Here is an 18,454-nt window from a genome sequence, read left to right as displayed (position 1 = left end):
CCAAATATAAAGTTGAAAATAATACTATATGAAACATTTATGTTAAATATGGTCTGAAAAATCTACAAAGAGGTTTGAAAATTTGAGACTGGAAAAGTATGGAATTTTGAAAAAGAAAATGTGTAGGAACCAGGACTGCACAATTAATCGAATTTCTAATCGTGATTACAATTACGGATGCCACAATTAGGTTATTGTTCAAAGGCGCAATTACAACAACAACAAAAAGTCCATTTACATTATTCTACATGCTTAAAATGTCTTTTTTTTTTCTTTCTACAGGTTATCTTAAGGGTTTTTTCTATTGTTTTAATTTTAGTATAACATTATAATACCATGCATATTTTTTACTTTTTTTATTTAAAGAAGAAACCAAGCCAATGTATAGTTGACATTTGAGGCTTAATGCTATAGAAAAGCAATAAAAGTTTTTCAGGAAGTTTTCAGGTTGTTTATTTTCATATAAAAATATGGCATGCAGTTGCTTCAAACAATGGTATAAAGCGATTCAAAACATCATTCAATGTAAATTGTGATAATTGTAAATTAATAATCGCAATTACAATTTCAAGGGAATAATTGACAGTTATGATTTTTGTCATAATCGTGCACCACTAGTAGGAACCGTGTCATTACAGCTCATTAATACTTTTTTAAAAGCACATTTATGGGTAATTTCATATATCAAATCTAAAGTAATTCCCAAACTTTGAGCAATTATAATTTCACTTGCAACAAGTTTTAAAATAGATTCAGATAGTTGCAGACTCAAATCAGAACAAATTCTTGAGCAACAACTCTTAGAACCCGTGTTTCTTCTGATTCTGAAGTGTGTGGGCAAATACTTACACAGTTTAGCGGTGGAAACCCTCCCAGTAATATCGTTCTTCTCACCCAGTTTGAGGACACCACAGCAGCTGGTGTGCAGGTGCATCTTTAAATCATCCCGTGTCTAGACTCTCCTCTCCTCTCGCTGTTATTGGTTGCCCAATATATTTCTGTGCTAAATTTATTTCCTGTAACCTTTGTTGCAGTATTTTCTCACAGGGGCAGGAGGATGGTAACATCACTATGTTGTCACTTTTATGCCTCCAACTTATATAAACATATTGCCTAAATGTGCTGTAATATATTTTAAAATATAAAAGAGATATGAAGGATGTTCGTAACTGTAGTTTGACCTGATACACAAAGCGTGTCTGGAGGAAATCCATGACTGTTACAGTAATAATGAGAATGAGGTTGTTTGATATTATTTTTCATGCTTTATGCCTACATTTATGTGTAAGTTATTTTCTTAAAAAGCCAAATTGATCAATTACAATTCGGTTTAATGGGTAAAACCCAAGAAGCAGATGAATACAAACCAGTGAAACCTCAAAGAGGAAGTGGGACAAGAGGTGTGGAGACACGCCCAATTTTAAGACTTCTGCTTTTATATGGTCATGCATTTCCTTCCTGTGTCCTGGTGTAAATGTTTGCCATTGTTTGTATTGTTTCAGAGGAAAGTGAACACTTTGTGTGGTTTGGCCTTTTGCCGCATTTAATATTTTTTCATTTAAGAACATTATAAATCTTTTGACGCACGATTTATTTTGATTTCTTAATGGTGCCTGCTAAGGCAAACACACTTATGCAGATTGAATGCAGATTTCAATCAATATGTCAGGTCTGAATATACTTCTCAGGTCTGTAACAAAGCAGACTAGCTTTTCCATTTGAACATTGACATAAATCACTACCTGAGTTAAGTGCCTTTTCTTCTTTAAACATTTTCTTTTATTGTTGTTAAAACATATTTTAAACCTAAAATTTACTTTGAGGTTAACTTTAAACTTGTTAAAAGCTTTGATCTTTTCCTGCTTTTACTTCTCATGTTATTTTAAATGTTGTTAATTGCTTTATTTATATGACACTTTTTTTAAAAATAGTTCTCTATTTCTTGTTGCATTGAAAAAAAAAAAAATATATTTTTAACATTTTATTTAAATGTGTTAAGTAATTGAATTTTTGTCTTTAAAACAAATGAAATCTACCATATGTATGGATGTCACCAAATGAAATTATCCTATGATTTACTCACCCTTAAGCCATCCAAGATGTATATGACTATCTTCTTTCAGACGAACACAATCGGAGATATATTTAAAAATATTCTTGCTCTTCCAAGCTTTATAATGGGAGTGAATGGCGCTCAAGATTTTGTACTCCAAAAAAGTGCATCCATTCATCATAAAAGTAATCCATACGACTCCAGGGAGTTAATAAAGGCCTTCTGAAGCAAAGTGAAGAAAAATATCCATATTTAAAATTTTACAAACTAAAATAACTAGCTCGCTTCACTTCAGAAGACCTTTATTAAACCCCTGGAGCCGTAAGGATTACTTTTATAATTGATGGATGCACTTTTTTGGAGCACCATTCACTTCCATTATAAAGCTTGGATGAGCCAGGATATTTTTTAATATAACTCTGATTGTGTTTGACTGAAAGAAGCAAGTCATATACACCTAGGATGGCTTGAGGGTGAGTAAATCATGGGATAATTTTAATTTTTGGGTGAACTATCACTTTAATGCATGCTTGTAACTTGCATTACTCACCATTTGATGTTTTACTAGAGCGTCATTCAGGGATTCACTTCATAAACTTAATGACTTCACAGTCAACCAGGACCCGTCTCACCTCACTCTGCTGCCCTTCCCTTCATGTGCTTCAGTGCTACTCTTTTGCCAGGCACCCCATTTGTACATAGTGTATTAGGAGAGTGGTGCTAAAAATAAGTGTAAGCGTAGAGGTATTGCACATTGTGTGTGTGTGTGTGTGTGAGATAGAGTGAGAGAGAGAGAGGACACACATGTCAGTAGGTTTATACTACGCATTTCAGCTTCCTCGTGCTCCAAAACTTCCGGACTGCCATATTTATGAATCCCTGTGGTGGGCTGCTGTTATAACTAGTGTAAACAAGTAGCCAGCACAAGGTATTTTTGACCTTTCCGATGCCTCATGCTTTGACTGCCCAGTGTTTGAAAGCTCTCAGTTATGCATCGGCTGACCGCGCATCAGAGTTCATGTATGCGTGTAATTCATGTAAACCAGTGTGGAATCTTTAAAGTCATGAGCAGCGGGGCCGTTTTTCATTTAAAGGGGACCAGGGCACTAACAGGAAACAATAGTCTCTAATTAGCTATGAACGATTCTAGGAAATTTAACTTGTTTGTGTGTTAATTGTTGTTGTAACCTCTATTTAATTGTGTGGTTGTGTCTGTCACTTTTTACTTAGTTTTAGTTGTTTTAGTTGTTTGAAGAACTTATTCATTTTAGTCTACTTTAATCTGTTTAATCTATTTCCATCCATCCATGGGTTTTGTCTTATACTTAAACCAGTGGGTTACGTGTGGTGGGTATGCGAACAAAATGGGTTTTGCAGTTCATTTCATTCTACCCCCACCTTAACCCTTTGATGCTCTTCAGTCATTTTGACAGAATTTTTTTTTTTTTTTAAGAATTTTTTACTTCATTGGAATGGTACAAAACTTGGTAAATGTTTTGCCACTTGCTATATGAACACACACACACACACACACAAAATCATGAAGATGATTCGAAAAGGTTTAATGGTCCTGAAAAAAATAGTCACACCTGTGCTCCTCGCAAAAATGAACGCATTGGAAATGAATGGGAGACGAATTTCATCTAGTGAAAACTATTGGTACTGCAGTCAAACAAATTCTTACTCAAAGCAAATTTTTTGAGATATCAAGCTCAAATTTGGAACACAACTTTAGATTTATGGCTTTGATTTTCTTGCAGTTTAAGAGTAAAACGTGTTTTTGAAAATATATATATTTTTTTAAGAAAAATTGAAATAATTGAATTTTTTTATATTTTTAAAAAAATAGTATTTTTGTGCATTTTTCATAACAATAAACGTAAAATTCTGTAACTTTTAAGTTAAATTTTTAAAACCTTTTTCACTTCAGCAATAATTTGCCAAGTATCATCTTTAAAAAGAGACCAAAATTAAGTCTGTGCTCTAAAGCATTCAAAATTTTATTCTCATATTTTTCAAAAAGTGAATACATGGATTGTAACTACAGCGTAAATATAACTTAGTACCATAAAATCCCATAAAAATACATAATATTAAATAAAAAACATTATCAAACTAAAATATAGTACATTCATTTCATTGGGAAAAAAATTGGTCATTTTTGACTGACATGTGAAGCGCACCAGAGGGTTTTAAAATAAAATTAAAATCGAGCTTGTATTTCTGCCGTAAAAGTTCAAATACATGACATCCAATCAAATTACCTCATCTTTTGTGGTCAAAACTGACTGCATACACACAAAAAGAGCATGCATATGATGCCGCCTTAACAAATCTCTCAACATTACTGCCGTTCTCGACAATGTACCTTTGTAAAAGTGTGGATTTAGCACTTATTATCATGAAATACAAATATAGACTGATTTAAGACTCAAACTTTCTTCGATTTAAAAAAAAAAAACATACCCTGTGTGATTTCTTGTTTTTAATGTTGAAAAATGCAATTTTTCCCAAATATCCACACGGTTGGAAATGTGACATTGATTTTATACAACAGTTCAACAAACAATGCTCTCTCACCATTCCTGTTTTTTAGCACACACTCTTTTTGAAATGAAACGTATGTTCTTCCGTCATCTCCGGGTGTGTTCATATGTAAATTGCACAAGCTCATTTTTCAAAAACCATACATTTATCCGCCCATAGACCCTCCCCTCGAAGAAATCAGGACAAAATTGGTTGAAAGTAGACGGATTAAAACACCAGTTGTAAACGAGAACTTGTCTCCCTCATCTACTTGTGATCCGATCGACCAAAACGCATCTTTATACCAGGGCTAAAGTGGAAGAGAAGGGGTACACCGAAGGATGTTAAATGCCTCAGGGGGTACACCACTCTTAAAAAGTCTGGCCTTAGAGCCTTAGACAAATGATTTTCATTCACTTCAGAAGCATCTCTCCAGCTGTACAGCTCATGCACTTGTAAAGCAGCACTGGCATGTGAAAAGCTGCAGGAAGAGCTTTTATTATCTTCATTAACCATGTTAATGTCATATGGAAAGCATCAGCTCAAAGGGAAAATTGAACGGTGCGACTGAAAACTTCATGTAGTTCTAATCAGTTTTTACTGTTCTGTATATGATCTCCTTTATTGGTTTCTATAGAATATATTTTTGCATAAAATCCTGTTAAAGTGAAGGTCATCATATGCAAGCAATTTTTTGCAGAACTTTTGCTGTAGATTTTTACTACACCAATTAACATTTTGCTGTCTTTTTTTTTGTCGTTGCAGTTTGCTCAAGTAAAGACATCAGAAATAACGTGACCAACCTGCGGGTGCTGGAAAACTGCACCGTGATCGAAGGCCACTTAAAGATCCTACTCATGTTCACGACCAAACCGGAGGATTTCCGTGGCCTGAGTTACCCCAAGCTGACAGTAGTGACGGACTACTTTCTCCTGTTCCGTGTCTATGGCCTAGAGAGCCTCAGCGACCTGTTTCCCAACCTCACGGTGGTGCGAGGCAATAATCTCTTCTTCAACTATGCGCTCGTGCTGTTCGAGATGCTGCAGCTGAAGGAGATCGGCCTTCACAGTCTGATGAATATCACCCGTGGGGCCGTGCGTGTGGAGAAGAACCCCGACCTCTGCTACCTCTCCACCCTCGACTGGTCCATGATCCTCGACTCGGTGGAGGACAACTACATCGTGGCCAATAAGAATGATCGAGAGTGCGGAGACGTTTGCCCCGGCACGGTTCAGGGCAAAACCACCTGCCCCCTCACCACCATCAACGGGGACTTCAGCGAGCGCTGCTGGAACCAGAAGCATTGCCAGAGAAGTATGTAACCTTTAGTACTTCTTTTAATTTCATCCCTCAGAAGGTATTTACACCCTCAAGAAGAATCCCACCCATTTTCCCCTCCCCCTCATCGGCAGATAATCGTTTCAAATCTTCGTTTTCACTGGCACACATGGGTAAAAATATTTACATTACCATAGAGTCTTGAGATGTTTTGAGAAGTGAGTGAAAAGTTGTCAGGCATGTGTGTGTGTCAGACTGTGTTGGCAGTACATTCACTGGTTTCTTTCAGCAATAGTGATGGCCAACACCAACCATGCTGGAAGCAACAGGTCAGGTGATCAGCTGCAGTTAAGTAAGCCAAGTTTCTGTGTCAAAGCATGAACCATGTTCCAGATTATGACGCAACTGCCCTGTTTGTGCAGTAGTTTGGGGTGTGGGTGGTGCTTTATGTAGCTGTTTGTGTTTTTTATTACCTGACAGGATCAGTTGGAGTGGCCAGTTGCACATTGTTAGCTAGATACTGCGATGAGGCTGTCTGCAACAGTTTGGTTCATCCATTCAGTTCAAAGTGACGAAGAGCTTGAGTTTGAATATACGGAAGAACTTTGCATATTGGTGCAAAGCCCTTGAGCTCGCATAATTACGCAACATGTGGGACATATAGTGTAACTGTTCTTTGGACCAGCTGTATGGTGTCATGTGTGTCTGAAGGCATGATCCTGTTCTGCTTGATAATGGTCTTTCTACAGCCCCATTTTAAAAAGATTTCCCTCTCGCTGTGTTTGCTTAGGCAGGTGTGAGCAATTCGTTTTAAAGCTAGTGTTGTCACGATACTGAAATTTCCAACTTCGATACGATACTTTAAAGGATTAGTTCACTTCAGAATTAAAATTTCCTGATAATTTATTCACCCTCATGTCATCCAATATATTTATATCTTTCTTTCTTCAGTCGAATATAGTGGATTTAAGCGGCTACTAGGGCTGCACGATTAATCGTACGATTTGAAAAAACCCATTGAAATCACGCTTAAGCGATTTGTCTTAGTGCGATTATGAAATTGCATAGCTCCAATAATTTTTTATGCGTGGCTTGTCAATGAATTATCGCTTATAAGGTGCATTTGAAAAAACAACATGCGTCAAACATCTTTCCAGACATGAGAAGCATTTATTAATATCTTGTCCAACAAAAGAAAACATTTAATAATATGTTTTACTCCAAACTCACTTCATAACAACAGTTGAGCATCCTTCTGTCAGATGAAGTGGCTTCTTACACAGAATATGGCAGTCGTGTGTTTATTAATCATGTTTAATCAATCAAAATGTTTCAATCTTCTGTTTATTCAGCTACAGCGATTGTTAGGATTTCCTGGAATGACGCATGTTCTACTTCGGCAGCAAGGCATATTTGCCGTTTCTGCCCGAGAGCGCCCTCTGGCTTTCAGATGGAGAAGCATTTACTACTGATCACAGAGCCGTACAACTCTGACAAGCTACGCATGAAATAATCGCAGCCATTGCCAAATCACGTGCGATAAATCGTGCAGCCCTAGCGGCTACCAAGGGGTTGAAGGTCCAAATTAGAGTTTCAGTGCAGCTTCAAAGAGCTCTACACGATCCCAGACGAGGAATAAGAGTCTTATCTAGCGAAACAATCTGTAATTTTCTTAAAAAAAAAAAAAAAAAAAAAAAAAAAAGTATATACTTTTTAACCCAAAAAACTGATGTGCCACGCATTATGTAATCACATTGGAAAGGTCACGTGCGACGCGGGCAGAAGTACCGAGCAAGATTTTCAAAAGATTTAAACATCCAGGATACGCACTCAAAAAGTCCATTTTAAACAATAAACTAACACAAAGGCATATAAATATGTGTCATTCAACATACAGCAACTTTTGAACGGTCCTCCTTCTCCACACTTGTAAACAAGTCACCGTGACCTTTCCAACGTGATTACAATTATTAGAGCTAGTGCAAGATGAGCATTTGTGGTTAAAAAGTATATACATTTTTATTTTTATTTTTTAGAAAATGACCGATCGTTTCGCTAGTTAAGACCCTTATTCCTCGTCTGGGATTGTGTAATTTGGACCTTTAACCCATTGGTAGTCGTTGAAGTCCACTATATGGAGAAAAATCTTATCAAAAAAATTTCTTATCAATTGAAGAAAGAAAGACATGAACATCTTGGATGACATGAGGATGAGTAAATTATCAGGAAATTTTAATTCTGAAGTGAACTAGTCCTTTAAAAAAAATATTGATATTCAATACCATTTTCGAGTGGTAAACTGCCATATATACTGCCACACAGAAAATTTATCTCATAATTTTTTGATAATTTGGTTAATTTTGATGCAATAGCTTACACACAGAACAGCAAGGCGTTATTTGAATCGTTGAACAAAATTAAAAAAAAAAAATAAGACCCTTAAATAAGTGTCAGTAATAAAATAAGAACAAATAAACAAATTGCAAACGATAGCACAAATAAATACAATAGAATAAAGAGACAAATGAAATAAACATGGCTTTAAGTTGTTTCAAGTGGGTCTAACAGTAGTATTCAGGTAAATACTACAGAAATTAAATAATCAAATGTAAAATAACACTGGATAGTTTTCATTGTAAAAATTTAATTCAGATTAATGTTTACAATTAAAGTTACAAAAGTTATCCAATCAAGAGCAGATTTTCTCTGTCTTTTGTTCTTTGATTAACATGACAGACAGCAGCAGGTTTATTAGGCTGCTGTCACTTTAAGACCTTATGCACTGATCCAATATACTGTTACACAACATGTTATAGTAATAATTAACTACATACTATTATTTTCCCTCAACTATTATGTTTCAAATCTGACTGTATTTACATGAACACTTGGCAAGGCGGACATTTTGACATAATTTTGTATGTATTTGACCATTTAAGCACAATAAACCACTAAAAAAAGAAGTCAATTTGGTATTCGCAAGCTGTTTGAGAGGTGGCTTTATGAGAGCGCCACTTATATAGGTCAGTGATGTGCACGCTTTTGGTGTGAGTGCAAAACGTGGGAATTAATAAAATTATGCGCAATACAAGCACTATTCAAACGTAGCGATTGAGAGGAGGCGGGTGCATGTCAATTCGCCGTCGGAGAGAAGAGAGCAAGAACGCGCAGCTGGTGTTTGTGTATCGATACTGCAGAAAAGAAGTATTGGAACCATTTCAGATATTTCAGTATTGATACATATCGAAATATCTATTTTTGACAACGCTATTTGAAGCAAAAATCCCTTTGTCTTACATTGAGAGAGGGCACCAGTCATATTATCTAGTGTCCAAAATAGATACATAGAGGTGGGCTCTTTTGACTTGGCAACCATTCAAACCACACTGCAGCATGCTAAAGCCATTCCATAATTTACACAGCAAAAATATACTACCTTTAAAAAGTTTTGGACGTTTTTGAATGTTAGTGTAAAAACTCCTCAACTTTTCAATTAACAGATAGCTCATTTTTGTAACTCTTTTTAGTGGAGTTGAGGGACAGACTGCCTGGAGGTGATTAATGCAGGAGGAAGGATTTGCTGAAGTCCTTGTTAAGTACTTTGATAAAATCCTTGTTCGGTCTGCTTTGACTCATGTCTGCTGAGTTGCAGTTGGACAGTAGAGGATGGAGTTTTTGGCCAAAGGCAGAGATTAAAAAAGCATTATCTAATGATAGAATCAGTCCTGGCGTGCTGCTTGGTTAGTGGTGAAGGACTTGTGGTCAGGGGTCCAATATTTCTGAGAACTTATAAAACCACAAGGCCCTAAAGAGCAAAGAGATACAGAGAGATGAATGTTGTTTTTAAACAGCTTTGATTTGTGTATGTTACGCAGACCTCACAGTGTTTGTTGTGTGTACCACAGGAATTATATTCTCCGTCTATAATGGATTGGATAATGAAAGTTGTGTGGATTTTGTTGAAAATGGCTGAATGTGTAAAGTGAGTATATTTTGTGCAGCTTTATGAGAGGTTTTCTGCCATTTGGCACTTGACCTCGAGAGCTAATTCTGACAATAAGTCTCTTATTTTCGTCATTCATGTTGTAGCAGTGCCCTAAAACATCAGCAATATACAATTTTTCCCTGGGACATATAAATTTGAACCTAAAATACTCTTGGGGGGGAAAAAGCACTAACTTTTCAGTGCCTTAGTGACATACTACCAGATAAAAACGGGGCCACTGACATCAGTCATGGTTGGTCCTATCGCAGGTGGTTGGCCAAGAGAGACGTTACTGTTTACACTTGGCAATGGCTTTGGCATCTCAGATATGTCTCTTGTGACCACTTGTGGTCAGATTTTGTTGAGAGGAGAGCCTTTGAACTCATAGTTGCATACATCACTTACTATATCAGTATATTGCTTCATAGAAAAAGGCACAGAAAGATATATTTAAGATCTCAGATATATTTAAAACATTTTTACATTAAAATACCACACAATGTTTATAGATTTTTAATCAGGCATTTGTATTAATGGAATTTATCCACCTTATGCAAAACGTTTTTTTTCTGTTAATGTGCGAGACTTTACGATTCATTAGTGGCTATAGGTAAATTACTAGAAGAACAACAAAGTTTTTGCACTACAAACCAGTGTGTTTATGATCATAAATTGAAAAAATATGATAACAAATATCAGTTTGCGGTATCAAGCAGCATAACAGACTGCTTTTTATACAGCTAAAATAACTGAAAAGACAACGAAAGCCTCGCACATTCAAGTTATAAATGGTAAATAAATTAATTAATTTAGAGGAGGCTTTTATCCAAAACTAATGATCTGTCACAGCAATAATTTGCTTATTGATCAATTATGTCACTGCATACAGCATAGTAAAGATGTTTTGTGAGGTCCGTATATGTGCAGGATTTTCATAAATTATGTAATCAGACAGTTTTACTCTTTAAAAGCTGCATGTAACTTGCAAAGTTTAAATTATATATATATTTTTAGTTTCTTTCACTCCAAAAGTGGTTTGAGTAATTATTTAAAGGCGTTTAATTCATTGTTTATTCAGGGTTCCCGCAGGGTCTTAAAAAGTCTTAAATTCTGAACTTTAAATTTAAGGCCTTAAAATGTCTTAAAAACGGCCAGATTTTCATCTGAGGTCTTAAATTTCCTTTAGTCAGGTCTACATTTTTTTTACCCATTTCCAGAAACGCTGCCCACTGAAAGTTATTGCAAAGTAGCAAAAAAGTAGCGAGTCGTAGTTCTTTCTGGGGTATATTGGTGTTGGTACGTACGCAGTGATAAAACTACAAATCCCGTGATAAATGCAATACCTGCCCGCGAAATACGTCTGCGTCTCCTCAGAGTTTGTTAAAGTTCGGCTACGTGTGTAAAATGGGAAAGTGTACTTTCAACGAGACATGGCTAGATCACAGCGATTTCTGCTGTTGGTTACAAGCGGTACCCAGCTCCAGGTACAAGGCTCACTGCAAACTTTGCAAAAAAAAAAAAAAAAGAAATTCAATTAGGGACTCTGGGTGTGAAGGCGCTGGAGTCACACGCCAGAGCAGAGAAACACAAGCTAGCCGCAAAATGCCTTCAGCGGACTCGGCCATTTAGCCTCACCACTGCCGTCGTCCTCCTCAATGCCTGGTCCCTCCTGTCTCCAGCGCAATATCATCGCATCTCCGTCGAACAACCTTCGGGGTAGTGTTGTCACGATACCAAAATTTTGACTTCGATATGATACCCAACTTAAATATCACGATACCGATACTTAAACGATACTATGGCAAAAACCTAAAACAGCAGGAAAAGTAAATAAATAACATATGACAGAACTTCTTCACCAGTGTGCAGGCTGATACTTCTGGATGCCATGAAGTTAGAGTTAGACTTAATATAATTTTTAATGTTTATTATTTTCATGCTCAATAAAATTGTAAATTATTTGCTGTTATGCTTTTTTTATACATTTAGGTGTTTTTGATTTTTGATTTTTTGAAGATTATTGTAAAAATTATATTACTGTAAATAATTAGAGCAATGTTATTAAAGCATAAATTGGTTTAAAATAACTGTATATACCCTTTACATATTTATGTATTTTTAAATTAATTTTATATTTGCAACCAGATATCACTTATTAAAATTAGACTCAATAATACACCTCAGGTCTGCTTGCACGAGTAAAATAAATAAAAAACACTCATTTAATGTTTGAGAGCATAAACATAATGCTGGTATCACACTAACCTGCCGCTCTTTAAATTTTTTGTACAAATCGGGATATTTGTCGGCAAGATGCTTTTGACTCCCTTCGCTTGCGCTATTTTGTAACGTCTTTTGCAGACGGGCTTTGTGGTGTCCGTGGGCTTGCCCTGGCTGTCGGCAATTTAAGTAAAATAATGCCATATTTCGCTTCGTGCATCTGCTTTCTCAACAATTTGTGGACGGTCTGCAAGAGCACCTGTATTTGCAACCATACCTCTCGTTCCGTCACCATAAAAGCCGTTGCGCAGTTGAGAGGAATAAACGTACTCAATTTGCCTTAGAACACACTGCACACTGCCCCCTGCTGTCGCACATTAGGAAATACAGCTGGCACTCAAAGTACCGGTACTAATAAAATGAAGAACCGGACCGTTTTTAAAAGCAGGGTATCGCGATACATTTCTAGTACCGGTATATCGTGCAACACTACTTCGGGGTACTTTTGGATCGACTGACACATCGAAAGCTGAGGTGCTTTGGATACTACACACGGTGACTAAACACTACTCATTTAATAGCAACAGTGAGATTAACGATCTCGAAGCGAAGACGTTCTCCTGGAACAATGGAATTGTTAAGTCGAGGTACCTGGGCTCACAGTTCATGGGACAGTGCGGGACCCACACGCACACACATCAGATAATCCATGTTAGATAGATGGATAGATAGATACTCAAATTATCCCGAGGTAAGTATCTATCTATCTAACATGGATTATCTGGTGTGAGTGAGTGTGTGTGCGCTACATTGGTTGTTACATGGGTTAGAGTAGCCTGTTCAATCTCTATTAGGCTATTAATATGCTGTTTTGTAATGTAAATAAATATGAGATGAAATCTATTCTATTTGAGGGCAAGTTTGTTTTAGCCTATTTTCATTTTGAGCCTAAGGTTTTGGGCATTTGGCACGTTGTTGGGTGTGGAAGGTTACCAATGTGATTGCTTTATCTGTAAATTAAATTAATGCTTTTTCATTGACTGAATTCATTGGAATAAAGTGATTTTTTTCAGAATTTCTTTGATTTTAATATTTTTTGGTAATGCGTCGTGTAGGTCTTAAATTTCAGTCTTTATGGTCTTAAAATGTCTTAAAAAGGTCTTAAATTTGACTGAAACCTGCATGAACCCTGTTATTTCATAAAAAGTTCTTTCTGCATTTTATTTCTTCATGCAATATATTAATGTTAGCATTAGTACATGAGGGCTTCTACACAACTTATCAGTTTGACAAGCTCCATAATAGTGTGTTAATCCCTGTGGGATTAAACCGTTAGTAAGGTAAATTTTCCTTGCTCATTAATCCCTCTACATGGAGGATCTCACACATACAGTCTCTCTCCCCCCACCCCACCCCCCATTCTTGATAATTTGCTGAGGTCCCTCTGTCCCATATATTGAATCACATTAAGAGCTTTTGTCTTACACACGTCTGTCCAGCTGCTGGATTTCAACAGGCGCATCAAGCGTGTCCCTCGCCCTCAATCCTGATCCACGTGGAGGGAGTTGCAGAATTTCATTGCTTAATTCTGTCTGTAGGTGATCAGCGGCAAGTGGTCGACTGCAGCCGCGCACCCTTTCCTGTGTCTGATCCAGAGAAAGAGGAAAGTTACTGGGGACTGCCAGATCAGCAGGCCTCTTGCACAGCTGCCTCTAAAAGAGGAGGAGGAGAGAAAGAGATAGTGAGAAAAAAAGAGCCTGTGGTAACTGCGCAGGGATGTGCTGCCAAAGTCCCTTTTGCAGATTTCCGCGGTTTTGTTGGCAGTCGTACAAAAGCGGTTTTGTTTCATATTTGGAATACTTTTGGAAGTGTTGGCCACTGTTTTTTCCCTGAGCAGCTTTACTCAATGTTGGCTGTTGGAAGCAGTAAAACGGATTTGAATCTAGCGCTGTTGAGGAATTAATAAAGTCTGATGGTAGATCAGGCCCTTTTTTAATGAATGTCTAATGCTCACTTATGCCACCCAACCGCACTAAACTGAATAACCGAGCATCATTGTGCATCACTGTGTTCTCCCTGTGGGGCACTGACACATTAAATGGGCAAATAAATAAGGGGCTTTCGCACCAGGTAGTTATAGGAACTTCGTTATAGGAACTAGCCACCAGGGTGGATTCACATATGAATCGCGTTTCTATCTTCTTCCGATTTGCATCAATTTACAAATTCAAAAATCCATTTTCTAAAGTGTTACACTTCTTTAACTTAACAGTACTACTTGAAGTTATTGACACGTTAAAGTGTTATTAATCGTGAAAAAAGGACTCAATGCAGTGCTCATGCTGACGGACACACAGGCGAAGCGTGAGCACAGATGCGCCTCTCAGATGCATGCGATCCCAAATTCAATTCTCTTTCACAGCTTATGGTGCTTACGTGGTCAAAACCACACACAGTTATGCCAAAATGCACATCGTATGGAGTATTCACGTAAACGCAGTCTGTTATGTCCTATGCAAGTGTAAACAGTTAGGAGAAAATCGGATGTGTAACAGTATATTAGATCTGTGCATTCATTCTATAAGGGACAGCAGCCTCATAAACTGTTGCCGTCTGTTTCATTATTGTTGATTAAAAAATTCACTCACTGCTTTTGACTGAATCACAATTGTATCTTTAATATGAATTAATTTATATCAAAATCATACAGTGAAGACTATACAGTTTTTTTTTTTTTTGCATTTGATTATTCAATTTCTGTAGTATTTCTTTCTACATGTTAAATAATCCTAGGCTACTGTAACTGGAAAAACGTCACATTTTATTCAGTGGGATTTTTTTCCTTCAAGACCTATTAAATTGTCTACTGCAGTCAATGTAACACAAAACACACAGTAAACTAGAATCAGATCTATGCATATATCAAATCAAAATTTAATTCAAAATCGAGAATTGATTTTGTGATCGTGACCTCAAGAATCATTTGAATCAAATTGTGAGGTACTAAAAGATTCCCACCCCTACCATTTAAGCGCGGCATTCAAAAACGTAAACAACTGGAGGATGGAGGATTCTGTGATCGGAGCTATGTTTTTTTTTTTTGTTTTATGTTTTTTCATGATAGTGGAGATTAATTGTAGATGACTAGACGTATAAGTTATGCAACTGAAAGAGCAAAAATGAGGGCTAAGAGACAAAGGGCCGGATTTACTAATGGTTTGCACCAACGCAAACCCCATTTTGGTGTTAAAGGGGACCTATAATGCCCCTTTTACAAGATGTAATATAAGTCTCTGGTGTCTCCAGAATGTGTCTGTGAAGTTTCAGCTCAAAATACCCCACAGATCATTTATTATAGCTTGTCGAATTTGCCCCTATTTGGGTGTGAGCAAAAGCACCATTTTTGTGTGTGTCCCTTTAAATGCAAATGAGCAGCTCCCGAGCCACTTTCCAGAAGAGGGCGGAGCTTTAACAGCTCATGCTTCGGTTGCTCAACAAAAACAAAGCTGGAGAATCTCACGCAGCCAAAATGAGGATTGTCAGTAACGGTGTTCAGCCTTACATTGTTCAAACTGGAGTCGACACTGATGGAGAGACTCAGGAAGAAGTTACAACTTTTAGAATGAAACTGGACGTTTCTGAACGGTTAGTGGATAAATTTATGTATTTGCTGTGGAGTTGATTCAACTCATCCACTAGCATGTGCCGTCATGTTCATCTTTTGTGCAAATCCAGCGTTGAACTGACCCTCGTTTGTGAAGCAGTCCGGAGTAAAATGACGGCATGGCAACAACACTCTACTACAACAACTCTTCCTCTTCTCTAAAGCAGCCCAACATGGCCCCACCAGGTTTTATGTAAATTTTAGGGTTAGTGATGTCACTAACCCAGGAAGAAGTACGTTGTAGTCCTTAAACAGAGAATTCTTTAAAAGAAAATATCTCCCTTTGCATTGAACTTTGAGCATCGCCACTTTGCAGATGTTGTTTATGCTCAAACAACAACATTACACACTAAATAAAGTTAAAAAAGTGAAATCATAATCAATAATTCAATCAGATCAATTAAAAAACTTCTGTCAGGATTTACTAAAGACACAGTGAAAAATTAGCCCTGAAAAGGCATATGCATGACCTTATTGCATATGCATTTGTAGGAATTTCCCTATCAGATGCAAAATTAATTATGCAAGGTGATTTACTAAGGTTTACGCTAGTCAGTTTACTGGCATTTGCGCCATTATTTACCTCCCAAAAAAGCATGTCTTAAACCAGATGCTAATTTGCGCAGCTCTTGGTAGATTGTGTTGCTCATTATGGAAATGATCTGCTGCGTCTGTGTTCTTTAATTTTCATGTTGTCAGTAGATCATGTGCAGAACTTTTCACTCCCATCGGCACTTTTTTGAAATTGCACTCTCACGCTAATTTGCCCTGTTTAGTAAATCTGACCCGTAATCTCATATGACAACTTGCAGTGCTACATATCATCAATGCTGAGAAAAGAACACAAGACAAAGGCGACAGGTAAATGGCGTTAACATTACCTTTCTGTATGGTCCATCTATCGTTGTTTTCCCATGTTCGTGGAGTTAGTTCATAGAGTAAGTATATGTAAACTGTGTTTACACAGCTTTTTAAAAATGATGGGTACCAATAGCTCTAGGTACTATGAAAACATTCCTCCGGTGCAAAAGCAGCTATAGGGTAAACGGGAACCATTACGATGATGTACCTGAATGCTTTATTAAAGATGCTTGTGTAGTACACGTTTGAGAGCAGTTTCAGCCTGTTCTTCACACCTGTGAAGTTCGCTGTCAGTGTAAAGTCCATGTTTTGTGTTAGATCTGTTAGGGGAGTGCCGAGGCTTCTGTTCAGGCTGTCAGCCAGTGCTGAATGAGGCTGGGCTTCCCCCGGCACTGAATATTTTACACACATTATAAAATGATCTTCATTATCTGTCCTCAAAGGGGATTAGAAACACAGCTGGGATGGAGAAACAGTAGTTTTTCTGAGAAAATTGAAACGCTACAAGCCTAATGTTTAAGTTTGTGGCTTAATGTCTACATCCCCAATGACAGATTGCATTTGGCTTAGAGAATTGGCTCATATTTGATTAGCTAGTACAGTATGTTTCTTTTTTTATTATTGAAATAATGAGCTTTGTGGTGCAAATTCGTATCCGATTTGCAAGGCTCTGTCTGGGTCATATAGTTAGTCTGACTGCTTATGCACCCACGGCAATGTTGAGGAAACTTCTCTGAAACCGTAGCTTCCCAAGCTACATGCTACACATAATTTAAAGTCATTAAAAGTCTGTCTACCCTTTTAAAAAGTCTTTTATGACAATGCAAGCTACTAACAAAGCTACAAGCTCAAAATAGCTCACTGGATGATGCTTAAGGGTGTGTTAATTTAGGAAACAAAGTTATTTAAAGTACACTACAGTTCAAATGTGGAAGTGGTAAGATTTTTAATGTGTTTGAAATAAGTCTCTTATACTAACCAAGGCTGCATTTATTTGATCAAAAATACAGTAACTGCAATATTGAGAAATATCATTACAATTTTCTATTTTAATGTTTTGTTTGTTTAATGTAATTTATTCTTGTGGTGCAAAGCCGAGTTTTTAGCATCAGTACTCCAGTCTTCAGTGTCACATGATCCTTCAGAAATCAATCTAATATGCTGATTTGCTGTTCAACATACACTAAAGAATTGTCTTATTTATCATGTTATTATCTTATTATCATATATGTTTACTGCAAGTAAGTTGTAAGCTGTATGGATTTGATTCACTAAAAAGAACCATCTTGTTGGTTCAGGAATTGGTTGGACTGCATGGTTTGGCACTGTAGATGTTTTAGTAGTGTTGTGGTGCCACTGAATAGCAGTACAGGAAACACCGTCTGAGTGTTTCAGTACGGTTCTGCACACATCGATGGAATAATGCACGTGCAGGACATTTTTACGTATCCAAACATCATTCTATTGTGGTGTTATTTTTTAAAAATGGAACTGGTTCTGAAAAAGAACATGAGAAATTAAGATAAAGGCTAGAGGAAACATTTTAATGAAGCGGTTTTATTTTTAACACTCTTTATAAATGTAGACCTTGATACTTCCTGTATTTTTTTCCATGTGAGATTCCCACACATCAGCATCCTTCACGTCTCCATCCGTTTTAATCTCTGAGGGCCCGTAAGGGTCAGTTTTGTCACCCGCTAGAAAATAACTCACCAATACTTGTTATTTATGTGTGAAAGCGGGATCTTATGTGTACACTTGTTTCTCAGTGCTGCTTAGAAACGCAAGTAATTCCTGGCTGAAAGTGTGTGAAAAGTGCACATAGGGGTGTATCCTATGGGAAGGACGGTCTACGGCAGGAGGCTAC

General features: G+C 37.1%; 1 protein-coding gene across 1 annotated transcript in view; it reads left to right on the top strand.

Moving 5' to 3' along the window:
• insra (insulin receptor a) overlaps window positions 1-18,454 on the top strand; it is an 83,027-nt gene that overhangs the window by 6,681 nt on the left and 57,892 nt on the right. Inside the window, exon 2 of the mRNA XM_048164101.1 lies at window positions 5,345-5,893. Within this exon, the coding sequence (XP_048020058.1) occupies window positions 5,345-5,893 (549 nt within the window). The remainder of the gene's footprint in view (window positions 1-5,344; window positions 5,894-18,454) is intronic.

This window comes from Megalobrama amblycephala, linkage group LG17, assembly GCF_018812025.1.
Source record: "Megalobrama amblycephala isolate DHTTF-2021 linkage group LG17, ASM1881202v1, whole genome shotgun sequence".
Classification (NCBI taxonomy): domain Eukaryota; kingdom Metazoa; phylum Chordata; class Actinopteri; order Cypriniformes; family Xenocyprididae; genus Megalobrama; species Megalobrama amblycephala.
Note: the sequence above shows the minus strand (reverse complement) of the source record. Positions and strands in the feature narration are given on the sequence as shown.